The 15791-nt window shown below is 40.0% G+C and overlaps 1 protein-coding gene across 3 annotated transcripts in view; it reads left to right on the top strand.

The window, feature by feature from the left end:
- Positions 1 to 15791, top strand: part of kcnip3b (Kv channel interacting protein 3b, calsenilin) — a 67559-nt gene that overhangs the window by 15821 nt on the left and 35947 nt on the right. The window contains exon 1 of one of the 3 annotated variants that reach the window (XM_080468446.1): positions 3573 to 3692. The exons of the other annotated variants lie outside the window; for them this stretch is intronic. Within the exon in view, the coding sequence (XP_080324572.1) occupies positions 3687 to 3692 (6 nt within the window). The 5' untranslated portion in view covers positions 3573 to 3686. Of the gene's footprint in view, positions 1 to 3572; positions 3693 to 15791 lie in introns of those variants that run through there. 3 annotated transcript variants of the gene reach the window in all.

Below are 15791 nucleotides of genomic sequence, written 5' to 3'. Positions count from 1 at the left end.
ACGTTTGCGTCTAGCTCCGTGTCTTGATCTTAGCCTATCCTTGTTTTTTGTTGTTCTTGGATTAACTTTGTCTGTGTTGCTTGCCCAGTGGGCTAATGTTCTGTTTACCGAACCCTGCTTGTCCCTGGACCAACAATAAATAGCTTCAATCGAGTCTGTCTGCTGTGTTGTGCAATTGGATCCTCTGCCTGAGTCCCAGAAACCCAACTGGTAACTAAACTAGTTCCCAGCTGCAGGAACAAACAAGTATTTGTGAATTCCATTTCATGGGGAGTCAGTACAAAACATTATTGCTGTGAATGTTGTGTAGCTGCCTTGTACATGCTCTGCTATGATCACAAACAGACAGAACAGACATCGGAGGATGATGGCAGGTCATTTGCGAGTGTGGAATAAATCCTCAATCGGCTTGTCAGAGAGGCGCCTTCTAATCTGCCTACGAAATGCCAAAGCACAAGTGCTGTGTTTCTAAGAAACAGAAGGAAAACTTTCACATTTCCCACCTTGGACTTGAAAAGTGGGAAATAGAGTGTATTGTATGCAAAGCCGGTGTAGTATTGTATATGGACCCCCTGGAAAATGGACCTTCAGCAGAATATGGACCCTGGGTCCATTTTCCATTACGTAATATGACCCACACACACACACACACACACACACACACACACACACACACACACACACACACACACACACACAAATGCGCTTGTGATAAATGTTCTTGACTAGGAAATGGACCCCCTACACAAACCCACCTCTCAAAAAAACATATTTATAAACATTTGATTGTTTTTTTTGCCTGATTCTCCTCAGTTTCACATTTCCATCTCGTCGAGGTCTCAGAGAATATCAGCGCTCATCACGGGAGTTTGGTTTTTTCTTTTTTCCATTTGAAATGTTCTTGACCAGGAAATTGATCAATCCAAATATTTCTAACATAAACAACATCTTCAAAGATATATATCACTGATTCTTTAGTTGCAATAGGGATTAGTTACTCTGGTATGTAATCAAATACATCATGTAAACTTAAGTTGTGATTTCACACTATTCTAGGAAAGTCTTTTGAAATATCTTCATTTTCAAACTGGTCCTTTATTGCATGAACAACATAAACTGAAGAAAGAATGAACACATCACTACCATTCTCTAGTGGCCATTAATGTTGTCATTAAGTTTGAGAAGATTTGTAAGAAAACTTTTCAAGATACTTAAATTCTAATTAAAAGGTTTGATCTCATGTTGGCGCTAGAGGACCTGGACAACTCACTCATAGGTTTCATTTTCAAGGGGTTACTCCCCGCTCCCAGATGTGCCATCTCTTTCGGCACCATCAGGCGAAGCCATGTTCTTGAAGAACAGGTGTGAGCATTTTGAATCTGTTGTTACTCCATAATAGTGAACCTCTAATAAAAGTTTTATTCACTAACTATTGTATTTTGTTGTCTATGTTCACATTTAATCATGTGGTTATAATGTATTAACATTTCAGTGCAAATATTAGGGGGGGGGTCCATATTCTATTGGGGGGTCTATATTCCCCAGTGCAAAATGGTTCTCGGGGTTCATATTCTATAGAGGTCCATTTAGAATGTTACACCGTCACTGATGTTTTGGGGTCTGATGAAGGTGATGGAGACTACAAAGCTCACAGGAACAAAAAGTTTTGAATTAAATATATTTTGTCTATTAATCTAGTATATTTGTGAGGCTACTGCTTTATTGTTATTATTACATTAAGAAAAACAAGATTAAAGCTGGATTTATTAAAAAAAAGGCAAGGCAAATTTATTTATAGAGCACCGTTCAAACACAAGGCAATTCACAGTGCTTTACAAGAAATAACAGAAATTAAAGAAATACAGAATAAATAAATACATTAAAGCTTTAGAAGAAATGAAAGACATACATTAAAACAAATAATGTATAATAAAAAGGTAAGAGATTTATTAAGATTAGTTTCTAAGTAAGTAGGGTCTATTGTTTATTCAAAAGCCTGTGCATATAGGAATGTTTTAAGTCCTGATTTAAAAGAAGTGAGTGTGTCAGCAGTCTTCAGGTGTTCAGGAAGTTTGTTCCACAGGTGGGGAGCGTAGGAACTAAAAGCTGCTTCACCTTGTTTGTTTCTGACTCGAGGAACGCTGAGGAAACCTCTTCCTGAGGACCTCAGAGGTCTGGAGGTTTTATATTCTACAAATAAATCTGAGATGTATTTAGGCCCGAGACCATTCAAAGCTTTATAGACCAGGAGTACGATTTTAAAGTCAATCCTTTGGCCCACAGGCAGCCAGTGCAGGGATTGGAGCACGGGTGTAATGTGCTCCACCCTCTTTGTGTTGGTGAGGACTCTGGCTGCAGCATTCTGGATGAGCTGGAGTTGTCTGACAGATTTTTTTTTACAGATAAAAAAAAAAAAGGAATATAGAAAAGCTTTTTGGAACATTACTTTATAATTTCAACGTTTGGTTCAAGTAAGGCTTGAAAACTGCTATTGTTTTCTTGATATATTTTGATTTTCTATGCAGAAGAGGCCTTATTTCATTCATTATCATCTTGTAAAGACTGTTTCATCATTTTTGCACCACTGATTGTCGAAGAGATCATTTTAGTGGTGTCATGTTTAGTGTTTATGTTATGTTTATGTGTAGAATTTGCATGTTCTCAATGGGTTTTGTTTCTCCCAGTTTCCTCCTGCAGTCTAAAATCAGCATGTGAGATTAGAAGGTGAACCTATATGGCCATGGTTGTGGATGTGTGTGCAGCTGTCTCTCTGTGTTTGCCCTGTGATGGACTGACGACCTATCCAGGGTGAATCCTGCCTTTGCCCGTGGGATCGGCTAACACACCCCATGATGGATGCTTTATTTCAGGCATGATGAAGCATGTTGAGCAACCTCTGAGAAGCCTGTCCTAATGTCTTTGGCTATAGTGAAAGTTTGTTTTATAGGCTGAACTGAATTTTACATCCATACAGATTAGGCATATTTGAATCTAATATTTTTATTGAAGTAAAGTGGCCGTTTTGGGAAATCAAATTATGGGTCACCCTATGTTAAACATGGGTAAGAAACACAAGAGAGGCTGAATGATACATATTCTGAAATGTCCCAGTGTTTTTGTGCTTTAGACGGGTGATCATTGAATATCTCTTGTCCAATTAGATTCTTCTGTGTGCTAACTGTTGTGAAAAGCTGATACACAAAACATTGGCAGATGATGTTGTGAGTCATTGAAGCTGTTAGTTACAGTTTTGCACATTGCTTGAATGCTAGAAAATAAACAGCAAAAGGCAACGTCTACATTAAAAAAGATGATTATCATATAGGGTTTATACAGATTGAGTCTTAATGCAAGAGTGCCAACGTGTGAAAGCGCACATTTAATTCAGGATCTGATTCCCTCCTGCAGATACAGTTTTAGGCGGATGCATACACAGCCACCCTCGTAACACCTGTGCAATATAAATGTGAATGAACAGATGTAGTTATTTGCTCCGTGGCTGCGCCCCTCTCTCTCCGCCCCCACCCACCCACCCCCCTCCCCGGTGTGTGGAAGCGTGCGCGCCGCACCGCGCCGCGCATTCCTTCGCATCCAGTGAAGCGGCAGTCCGACACTGAGGGTCCGCGCAGAGAGGACACGTTCCGCAGAAAGCAGTCATCATTGTCGCCCTTACCACATAGGAAAACATGCAGGTAAGACACGAATGTTATCATCTTTTTTAGACTATCGGCCGTGCGTCGAGCAGACGGGCAGAAATAATGAATTTCCGCTGGTGGCAAAAGCAACAACGCGTCTGAAGTTGAACAAACACACCAGATCTGATCCAGAGACTACTTGTTGGCTCATTTGTTATTTTTACCTTCATTAATTATTCACCCACGACCCCAGGGGGTGTCATTTGCCTGTACTTTTTTTTTTTTTTTTTTGCCGAAACCTGAGTTTTAAGAGTGAAGTTATGTAATTGCAGCTCTGCTGAAGGCTGCATGTGGATGAGGCGCTTCGCTCTTTGCGCTCAGCTGAAATCCCGCAGACAGCAGGAGTCATTGGGCATCACGCCTTCCCCCGTCACTTTCCCTCAGTCCCAGCACCTTTGTGTGTGTGTGTGTGTGTGTTTAGTTTTTTCGTGGCGTGTTGATTAGGAGGGGATCTCCTCCTGCGATTTCACGCGTGACTTGAGATGTGTAAACAGTCTGTAAAATTCGCACAGTCTGTCTCAAATCGTCAGTTAGACCGAGAGGAACCGGATTGGGTTTGTAATTGTGCTTCTGCATGTTTCCCTCCCGGCGAGTGAATCAATTTAAGCCGCTCGGACTTCAACAACAAATACTGTAAAGTGAAAGCTCAGTTCCCACAAAGTCACTCCCAGCGCCTCGCAAGGCAGTGCTCATTAATGCTCCCACTATGATCCCTCTCTGGCTGGGCTTCTGCTGTGTGAATGTTTGTCACGCTGGACTGGGAGACAGAGACAACCTGTTAGTGCAGATAGAAACCAGACCCTTTTAGGAAGAGCAGCAGCTCTTTTGGTCTTGGCCACACATCATTCATTTGGAGAGGGAAGGCTGGAACCTGCTGTTCAATTTCAAACACAAAAATAACCGTTGTTGGAAGATATGTAGGAATTTCTGATCACGTCAGACAGGAACAGATGCTCCCTTTGTAAATACTCACATTTGCATGCTCAGGAATAGCTGACATCTGCAGGAGCACACACACATAGGTCTCCGTGGTGGGTTCCGGTTGGAGGCTGGTGTAAAACCAGAAGGTTGTTGGAGATGGAGAAAGCTCATTATCAATCACTGAAGAGATCAATCAGTCAGTCTGTAAATTGTTAAATCAATCACACAAACATAATCAGGTGCCGGGCCTGAGGTCTGCTGCATGCAGTGTGTGCATGGCTGCATTTTGTTCTCTGGTATTAAACTCTTTTCTCTTGGCTATTTGACTCACCCTGTGCTTGATGGTGATGATCCAGACTGGTTTTTCTTCCATAGAATGTCAACCATGGCTATAAAAAGGGTTGTCACGGTTATTTTAAGTGAATTATTTCTTCACTGTCTGATTTGAATTTTAGTCCTAAAATGCAAAAAAAAAAATCTACTTTATGTCTCAACATACTAGTAAAAAATATAGCAATGTAAAGCGTAGGAAGACTTGTTTAATTCTGGCAAATATGTTCCACCACTGCACAAAGCATTATTTGAACCCGTTGATAACAACTGCAGGTACCCCCGTCTCAACATTTACATTTCCTACTTTCCTCTCTCTCTCGCTCGCTCTTGCAGTTTTGACATTCAGGTGTTGGAATAAAATCACGCTGTGAAGCAACTGGGTGCCTGATATTTCAGTAGGTGACTCACTGTGTTTTCTTTTATGTGAAGAATGACTGTATGGTCGTTACGGTTTAGTTGTTGTTGCCTCGTTCTGACTCATTTTTTAGTGGGACCAGAGTGCTGGTCAGAACAAATAAAAGCCGAGTCCGCTCTGACATCTTCTTACATGTGAAATCATTGTGTCTCATCAGTCTGACAGTTTCTCAAGTTTCTTCTGAGAGGAATTCCATTTACTTGATGGAGTGATCTCACCTCATCTACTCATCCCTAGAGACTAAAGAAGCTGAATGAGGATGACATAAATTTCTCTTGACTGATTGTGTTGCATAAAGATGAAAGAAACAAGATTTCGTCTTGCCCAGCTGTCTTCCTGCTCTTTCAGACGAGACACTGACTTTTTGTCTTAATATGATCTAGCAAGTAAATGGGGGGGGGGGGGGGGGGGGGGGGGGGCTTAAGCTTGAGCCCTGAAAGTAGGGATATGATTAGACTTTGCCTTTGATTTTACAAACACTGATGAAACATTAAGTCTATTTTCAACTAAGCTGGGGTTTTATTTAAGGCGCCAAAGAAATTGTTCTGATTAGTGGAAATTCAACATCAATCATAGTTGATTTCCCTGTTCGCCTAAAAGGAGCCTCCGACTGCGAACACCAGAGCACAGGGACCTTTTGAGGGCATGTTTTAGAAATAGTGGTCTATATGAACAACAAGAATTAAAAATAAAAGAGTTACTGAGTCCCTAACGAATACTGAATACTGAACTGAAAAAAATCTACAAGGCTTATTCTTTGACTTTAATACATGTGTCTATTTTATTTTCTACAAGAACCATATATTTTGTATATTTGAACTGTAGTATCATAATTCATGTTAATTTTTAGAGTTGTATGTTAATTTTTATAATCATTTAACAAACGCTCTTGTTAATTCTCATAACTGAAATGTGTCCAGATCCCTCATTATTTAGGAGATTTCTTTTCGCTGTAATATCTGCGCTGTGCCTTGATACTGACTGACCATTTGAAAATAATCAACATAATGTGATCTATTCATGACTTTGTGATGTTGAAACAAATATTGTTTTTAAGAAAAACAGAAATAAATTATGCTTTCCTCCGATGTAAATAGTTAGTGATACTTTAGCTAATATTTATGGCCATTTAAGGTAAAACATGCAACTATTCAGGAACTGTGTAACAAGCAGGCCTCCATATAACCCCAGAAGGCACTTTTGAAAACAACTTAAGCTGTTGACCTTCTGCTGAGGACATGCTCGTGCATTCGGCAGAGTATTAACATGCTTCTACTATCTTATCAGATTTGAAAAAGTTGGTTAATGTTATGGAAAATCAGCCCAAAGCTGAACTATTTAAGGTAAATCCCTCTCAGGGCTGTATTGAAGATAAATGCTTCCCTGAGCCCTTCCTGGTGGAGTTTTCCTTTAACAGAGACGGTGTAATGTTGCAGGTTTTCTCCGAGCAGCGCGTCAATCAGAGCAGTCAAACTGAACGGATCAGTGACCCTTCACCAGACAGTCTGACGGCATCACACACACATACACACACACACACACACACACACACACACACACGCACACGCACACGCACACGCACACGCACACGCACACACACAGCACCTGATATTGAATCTGACAGAGCCACCTGTTAAAAAGGTGGTGTGATTGGTAGATTTAGACTCATTAAATAATTGAATATGTCTGGTAACTGTATCCTTTAAAGTGGGAACAGGGATGGGCACTACACACTTCTGATCCAACTTCCACACCTCACACAGATAACAGCTCCTCATCTCAGTACTGCAGCGAGAAAAGCAACACAACTTGCTATTAACTGAATAATACAAGCTTTTTATCTGATCATTTTAATTCTATCCCAGATTTAGAGAATAGTTAAATTCATCATCGGAGTATTTTGACATTTCAATTTGGTGCAAATTAAGATTTATTTATTTTTCTTCAAAATTATATATATCACGATGTAGAAAGACGCTCATGGCTGCACTTAAACGAGCACAGAAAACTCTTCTGATTGTATGGACCAAGAAAATGTGATTCTACTCATGAGAGTAAAAAAAAAAAGAAAAAAAAGAGAGGCACAGAGATGCAGCTTCAACGGATAAATCATTGATTAGGTCATACATGGTATCTTTATTATCGATCAATATTCTGGTTGCCCTGTGTGTGTGTGTGTGTGTGTGTGTGTGTGTGTGTGTGTGTGTGTGTGTGTGTGTGTGTGTGTGTGTGTGTGTGTGTGTGTGTGTGTGTGTGTGTGTGTGTGTGTGTGTGTGTGTGTGTGTGTGTGTGTGTGTGCGCGCGCGCGTGCGTTACAGAGGGAGAAGGTGGAGCTGATAATTGAAACATGGCTTCTCTATTGCGTGGAGGCTCCCCAGAGTATTAATTCTTTCTCTACTCTCTACACATCAATATAATACTTGCTCTTACACTTTGGCTCACACTCGCATGAACACACGCGCACATACACACACACACACACACACACACACACACACACACGAACGAGCACAGGCAGCATGCTGTCCGTATGGATGTGCCGTCCTCCCACAGACACCCTGATTCACGTTGACAGCCATACTGAGAGGCTCAAACAGTCAGGACACAAATAGTATCAGCTCTCGACCATCAGCCCGCTCGCATATATTTCCTTCATGATGCCACTGACGACATGTGGAGAGTCGCACTGAGCCGCTTTCACAAGAACACATGAATAATTCAGGGGTTTTTTCAATCAACTTTGGATAATCATTATAGTTCTGTTTGCAATTTCATGCAACAAAGATAAAACAGAAGTTGCCTAATTTTTGTGGTTTTTAATTAGTTTACAGCATCTGTGAGGCTGTTTTACAGCTGTCAAATGTTTTTATTCTGTTTTTCTTTTCTATAGAAACTTCAGATCAGTTTTATTGGACCCACTATGCTCATGCTTGCAATTTGACTAATTTTTTTTTTCCACAACATATAAATAACACAACAGTCATTCAACATGGAATTCTTTATTCAGTTATACTGTTTTTTTGTTTTTTTTTACTCATTTTTATGCATATTACTTGTTGTGTGCTGTTTCCTTCACTTGTGTTGTGCTGTTTTTGATCTTTTTTACATTTGATGTGTCTGTTTTTCAAACTTGGTGTTTGCTGCTTGTTATCCTGATCTCCAGTTCAGATTGTTGATCTTCTGTGTACCCCCCATGCTGTGAGACGACACATCTTCCATCTAAAAAAAAACATACACATACAAGCAAACTGTTGGTGGTTGAAACAAAACTCATAATGACAAGCTTATTTACATACTTATAGTCAATCTGAATGCATATGTGCAAGTTGACAGCTCTTGTAATTTACCGGTTGGTTTTGAGATGATTTATTCAGACTAGTGGTGAGCACGCTTCTCTTATTACTAGGCTATCCCTGGTTTCAAGCTTTGGGGGTCTTTTTTTTTTTTATGATACTTTTTTAAGCCAGAGCTCAAAGCTGTCTGCACTCTGCAATGAGGATCTTCACCGAGGTTTTTCCAGTTTGCTTGTCGTACGACCCGGGTGACTCTTAGTTGGATAAAGTGATTTAGCAGTTGGATGAATGAGTTTAAAAGAGAAACAAAAATCTGCATTGCAGCAGGTCAAGAACTGATTGTCTCTTTTAAACCGAATGGGATTTTTATTTTAATTTTTTTCATATTTCAAAAATGGAAACAAAAACCAAACAAAGGATGTTTAATATTAAAAATTAACATGGCCAAAGTCTTGACAGAGACACTGTTCTATATTTCAGTTAGAATATGATTGATGTTATTTGTTTAGGGAGGTGCCATTTAAGAAGTCTTCTGAGGATGGATTTGTTTGCACTGTTGCATCACAGTAAAAAGAGGCTGTCTGGGCTTGAGGGTTTATTTTTTCTTCCCATGTGGGTCTTCTCTGGACAAGCCACAGATTAGCTGGTTTGATTCAGAGACGACTCTAAAATTGTCCGTAGGTGTGAAGGCTTGTGGCAATTTGTCTGACTCTCTATGGCCTCGTGTTTGAGTGGCGATATGATCTCAGCAGGGACACACTACAGCCCACACAGCCTCAGCTCAGATAGAAAAAGTTGTATAACAATGCCCTAAGTTGATAAAAGACAAAACAAAGTCAATGCAACAAGAAAACAAACTATTAGTTAAAATGGACGATTAGTCGTTGAGTCTAAAGATAATTTTTTGTTTGTTTGTTTTAATTCTCTTCACAACTATTTACCCCGACCTCCTCAGGTCTTGTGAGTTCACAACAATGTTATGCTACTTTCAAACTAGCGGTTTCCTCAATCCATTTAATAAGCCAATAGTTATCCTTGAGACGTAAATTTAAATGCCGCTTGTTACTGAGTTAATTTATTTTCACTTTCAGAAATGACTCCACTTTGAGCTTCAATGGCTACAGTTTGTCATCATCTGACGTTATCAGGAGACTGTTGCTTCTTGAGGGCCCCGCATACTCCCATTGGAACGAGAAGAAAAGTGTGGCTGTGACGTCAGCGAGCCCGCAGGACAGTTCATACTCACCGCCGTTGAACTCACAGGCCACGCCCCCTCACCGCAGGTGTTTTAACTTTTCAACTGCACAGCTTATTTCTCGCTTCAACCGTTTTCAGAAACTGCAGGAGCTGACTTGAGTGATGCGTTGAGGTGCATCACGTCACTCTGACCGTGCTACGCGCTCATTAACGTGTGTGTGCAGCAGACGGCAGTGCGTAAATACAAATGACATTTTTTTCGGCAAGATCCTTGAGTGCCGAACTTTCTTCTTGTTCTTATGGAGTATGTAGGGCCTTCAGGCTGCATGATTTCTGCAGTTTACTGTCAAGGTTATGTCCCCGACTCTTATGATTCCCAGTGTATAGGTTAGAAAATTAAAGTCACCTTTTCTTGTCTAGTTTTCTTTTACACTGGGCAGATTGGTAGGAACATTTTGTTTGCCACTCCATAATGTGTTGGAATCCAATGTAAAGCTACCACATATAACCAGATGTGTTTTGTCTGTAGTGTTTGACAGAAGCTGCTCTTAACTCCGTCTTCATAAATGCTGATTTAGACCCTCCTGATTGGTCTCATCGCTGATGTTTCCCAGTAGATGGAAGCTGCTGTTACAGCTAAAGAAATTATAAAGACCCTTTGTAGCGTCACACTAATGGAAAATAAATACAAGATTTTGTTTTTAACAGAGAATCCAGAAACTAACAGACGGTTATTTTCACGTGATCTGGTGGAGCCCAAAGCAGAGCTCAACACTCCAGACCACATTTACTGTTAATTTTAGATGATGAAGTCAGCCAGATGTTGTATGTCCTTTTAATAAAGTTCAATAACTCTTGGTGGAGAAAATGAAAAAAAAAAATAGGTCCAACCGTGAGCATCGGATAAATCTACACATCCTACATTTCCTATAATTCAACTCTGTGTTTTTTCATTACATCACACCTCCGTGTCAAAATCTACATCCTTTTTTTCGGCCTGATTTGCCTTTGCTGAGCGTTGAAGAGGTTTTTCAACCGTCTATCATCTGTCTGATTGTCATGAGTAAATTTGGTGCTTAGATTAGCCTTTTTCAAATAAACTATTTATTTGGGGTTTTAATGTTGATATTTCAACTTGACCTTCAGATACTCTTTATTTTACTCTTTGTGATTTTGGAACTATTGTCTGGTTTAGAGCGAATCTCCAGTCTGACCCGGGGGTTTGATAACCAGCTGCTACTGGAATGTATTTTACCCATGATGCAGCTGGAGACACCAGTGAAATGTTTATAAGTAATCGTGTTTTGGGTTTTAAGTACCCAGCAGCTCTTGAAATAAACAAGCTATTTGCTCAAGACAACCTTTTATTTTCATGTAGCGCCTTGTAATCTTATTTGATGTTATGACCTTTTTGTAATTGTTTGTGTAACATGAGGATTCGATGTGTGGTGGTCGGCTCACTCTTAAAAGGAGTACGCAGACGGATGGAGACGGATATTGTTTTGAGCAGTCTCTTTACTCCAATCCACACTTCCTTCTTCACTTCACACCACACTTCCTGATTACATCCGCCTGTCATCAGTCACTGACCAATAAACATTTGGAAAGGTTTTAACTGAGATGAACATTTCTTAAAAGTTCAGATGAATTCAACCAACTTAATTAGCTATTTTAACGTGTACATACATCAGAATATTAGAACACAAATATGGAAATAATGGCACAAATATTGAAAATGGATCTCAACAAATTATTGTAAATGTATTAATTAACTTGCAAACCTTACATTTGCGTTGCCTGTGCTGGGCCGAGATGTTGATGAAGCTAGTCGGTATGGGAGTAGGAGTGAGAGGGCGATCAGGTGAGGATGGAAGGCGTCTTTGTTGTTTCTTTATTGTTTCAGTGGACATTTGTTTGTTGTGCTAATGGAAGTTGCAAGCCAAATCCTCTTCTTTCTTTGCAATGCATCGCAGAGAACACTACCAAAGGTCTCTACTGTGGCCAAATTGAAAAAAGGTGGGGCCTCCAACGAACCCAGAGCAAGGGTTTTGCCCCCACTCAGACCCTTTTGGGACTCCACTCCTGCAACACACTCGGCACAAAATGATGCACCTCCCTGTGAGTCTCTGGGTTGTTCTCATGAGATCCTTTCACTCTTCAGGAAATCCTGCGTTGTGTGTGAGAGTCTTATTGAGGATTCAGTGAACTGTTGCCTTGATGCTGTCAGTCTTTATCACCACTCTGCTCTTCCTGCCTGCTGGCCACTTTTCTCTCTCCAGTGCGTATACACAGGCTGGCGGAGGCCTAATCCACCTCCCATCAGTTTGGATCCCAGTTAGTGTCTCAGCTGCACCTGAGGTGTAGCCCGGTGACAGGTGACATTATAGTGCGGATGAGCTGTTCCTGCAGATGGGGCAGAGATGGAGAAGGAGTGATTGACTGTGGAATAAATTGGAAGGAATGAAGAGGTGATGTGACAGAGCGATGGAGGGCAGATTTCTGCTGACATCCAGACTGAGGAGAAACAATTAATATTAATGTGAGCACTAATGAAAATACTGCTGTTTTCAATGTGTGTGTGTGTGTGTGTGTGCGTGTGCGTGTGCGTGTGCCTTCACCTTCAGTTTCAAGTGAGGACTTTGCAATGTGTGGCTGTACTCATGTGGATCAATTCCATTCTTGGATTTTTACGTGTGATGAACAATAAACAGAATGAAAGTAACTCAGCAAAGCACAAGAAGCAGTTTTTCCTGAATACCATTACCTTTTATTATTTTCTTCATTTGAATGATGACTTCCTTGGTAGACATGACTGTATATTGAAGTGCTGTTTTCATTCTTGCATCACAGATGTGCAGTTAACAATCATAATTGTGACAGTTTTTAACTCTCAGACCCTTTAGCAACAATTAGTATTATTATAATCTTAAAATTGGCTGTATTTTTTAATATCAGATCACATTTTTGTTATGTGTTGTCTTTATTTTGTTGTCAATTGAATGTGTGATTTCAGTGATTTCCACATTATTGCGTTGTTAGGTGGTTAGTTTTTACACCTTGTCCAAATATTTGACTCGAGCAGACAAGTACAATAATACACTTCAACTTGTGTGTTAAAATGAACTATGCAGAGCCGTTATTGTGCACTGATCTGTGTCCTGTGTTCACGCAGTGTCAAAGTCCTACACAGTATCCTGGATGAATTCAAGCACATGAAAACTGTCTGTTCATATCTCTCTGTTCTGTGATGCAGCAGGTAACAAACACAGACAATCCTTTTTGTTGTCAAAACTGACAGATGGGCACTGATGTCATGCACAGACAGGCAATGCTATTTGACAAAAGGAGATTAGTAATTTTTGTCTGGCCTGTCTCCTGCTCTATGACCTTGACAGAGCAGTCACATCGAACAGTGCTCAGTGCATCAGTTTGAGTCACACTGAGCAGCATATCTGATATGCTACTTTAAAGCAGAGTGAGACTCTGTCACTGCCTGCCTAATCACTTATAAGTTATTAATGAAACTCCCATCCACTAATATAACATTACAAGATTTCACCTTGCTCTCTCCCTCGCTTCCCTTCGCATCACTTTCACCTCTCTCTCCATCAGTGTTTTCATATATTCATGAGCTTCTCTCATCCTCTCATCATCTCTTCTCCCTAAAGTTTGCTTCACTGTCACATGGTCATAATCGCCGTCATAAAAAAAAGTACTCCCAGAGCAGGTCATCCAAGATTTAACATTTGCTGGCACGAATATGGGCAAAATGAAAATTGTGCTGTTGTGTTTGGAAAGATCTCAATTACTAATTGCTTCAAAGGACAAGCACTGACAAATTAAGTTGTATTAATCATTCTTAATGTGTCTTTACTGCTTCAACTATATTAGCAGTAAATACTGACTTTGAATTAGCCGTCATTAAACAGGTCTTTTCGTAAAACCTCCAAGTCGAAGGTAAAATCTTAAAAAAAGATGGAACGGTGTCTGAGTTACCTCCTTACCTACTTGACAGCTGAAACAAACAGTTGGTATTTTGTCAGAGAATTAACAATTATTGGTTTATTTATTAATTTTGAGTGTTTTTGTTTGTCTGTCCAACTGATATTTGGAACTCTGTCTTATAATTGTGAAATATCCCGAGGTTACTTCATGAGAGGAAAACCATCATGCGGCTGTTTTAACAATAAAAATATTTTTTTGGGTGCAGCCTTTATTGCTAATAATATTAACAATCAAACACCAATGTTTTATTTACTATATCTATATAATACAGATAGAAAGACAATCTTGGTTAGAGATTATTTAACTTGATTTAACCTGTTTTGTTGTTGTTTTGCACCTGGTAACTATATTGTTTTGATTCGAGTCCCTATTTTGTGATACAAAATACATTGAAAACACAATTTTCATCTAACATTTTAGGCATTCAGTAGCATAACAGCAATAAATCTGTCTCAGAAATAGTTTACAAATGGAAATTGGATATTTGGGCAGAAGCTCCACATTAATGTTTTTGTTGTTGTTGTTTTATGCTTGTTGAATGTGTGAATTCATGCACCTCAACTGCTGAAACAAAAATAAATCAAGATATATCTGATGAAAACTCATTTGAGTTGATAGAAATAGAAAGAAAACAGGGAAAAGGAATCATAGGATGGAGCTGAGTTCAGTTTCTCTTGTTATTCTGCAGGTTTTCCCTCAGGCGCTGACATATTGTGCTGCTTCCATGGCAATGTCAGTGTTTCCCCACAGTAAATATTGGATTTTTAGTTTGGTCGGAGTGTCTTGAACTTCTAGTATTTGGGTTTTATTTCCGTGAAGAATGAGATGTTTCTGTCTGTATGTGGACTGCAGAGTAGCGGGAGGTGCTGCTCCTTCTTGCTGCCATTTGGCCCCAGCATGGTTCTCTCTACGTCGCCATGTTTTCACTTGTCCAGTGATTGCAGCAACCAAGTTGAGGACACAGTTAAAGCCCTTCTGTTTTCTAGTTGCTTGCAATGCACAGATTATGCAAAAGTGTGTGATTTGTGTTTGGTTTTTATCTTCCATGCTCAGAGGTCGTGAACTTGTTTTTAACCTTGTAGATCGATCTGCAGTGTGTTGGTGTTGGTGTAATAGAGTAACAGCATGTAATGAGGCCACAGTTTACGCTTCATGTAAACCAATATTCACTGAACCAACAGCGCAGTGACTGATATTTAATAATTTATGACAGAGCATCGTGATGTGCGCCGCGACGCTGCCCTGTGCTTGCTTTGAGCGTAATGAGTATATGCTTCGTCTTATGGGATGTGTGCGTTTCGTTTCATGTGTTTGAGAGGATGCCGTGCAGACATTACATGAGGGAAGTGCTGCCCCTGGTCAGAGCGAGCTGAAGCGTTAAGGAACAGAAGATACCGCTGGGAAATGTGTCCAGTAGTCCATGAATAAACAACTAATGCAGCCACGATGTTTCTTCTATTTACACTGCGTCTCCTGTGCACGTCTGCTCTGTTTGTCTCGCAGCCCTTTTCCCAATTTGTGACTTTCACTAAAAAGCCACAGTGGAAACTATTCTTCCATCTAATTTACTTCTGCAAGGAGGCCAGTCATTTCTCTCAAATCTTTTAAAAACATATTACTATTCTTTTTTTGCCACAGTTAATATATTAATAATCAGACGTTTGGATGAATAGAATAATTTTTGTTATTTCGTTCTGTTGTCATTCAGTATCTTCTGAACCAACCATCAATGTGGATGTGTGCTCCTGATGTTTTCTTTCTTCATCCTTTGCCATCTTTCCTCTCTCAACTTTAGCTCTTTTTGTCCATCTGCTCATGTAGAAGATGTCTCAAAATAGCTTTGAAAATGTATTCCCCAGTAAAGTGCTTTCATATCTCCACCTCCTCCTTCATCTTCCCATCCTCAATCCCTCCGTCCTCTGGCCGTCCTTT

The sequence above is a fragment of the Lipophrys pholis genome, assembly GCF_963383615.2.
Source record: "Lipophrys pholis genome assembly, chromosome: 7".
Classification (NCBI taxonomy): Eukaryota; Metazoa; Chordata; class Actinopteri; order Blenniiformes; family Blenniidae; genus Lipophrys; species Lipophrys pholis.
Note: the sequence above shows the minus strand (reverse complement) of the source record. Positions and strands in the feature narration are given on the sequence as shown.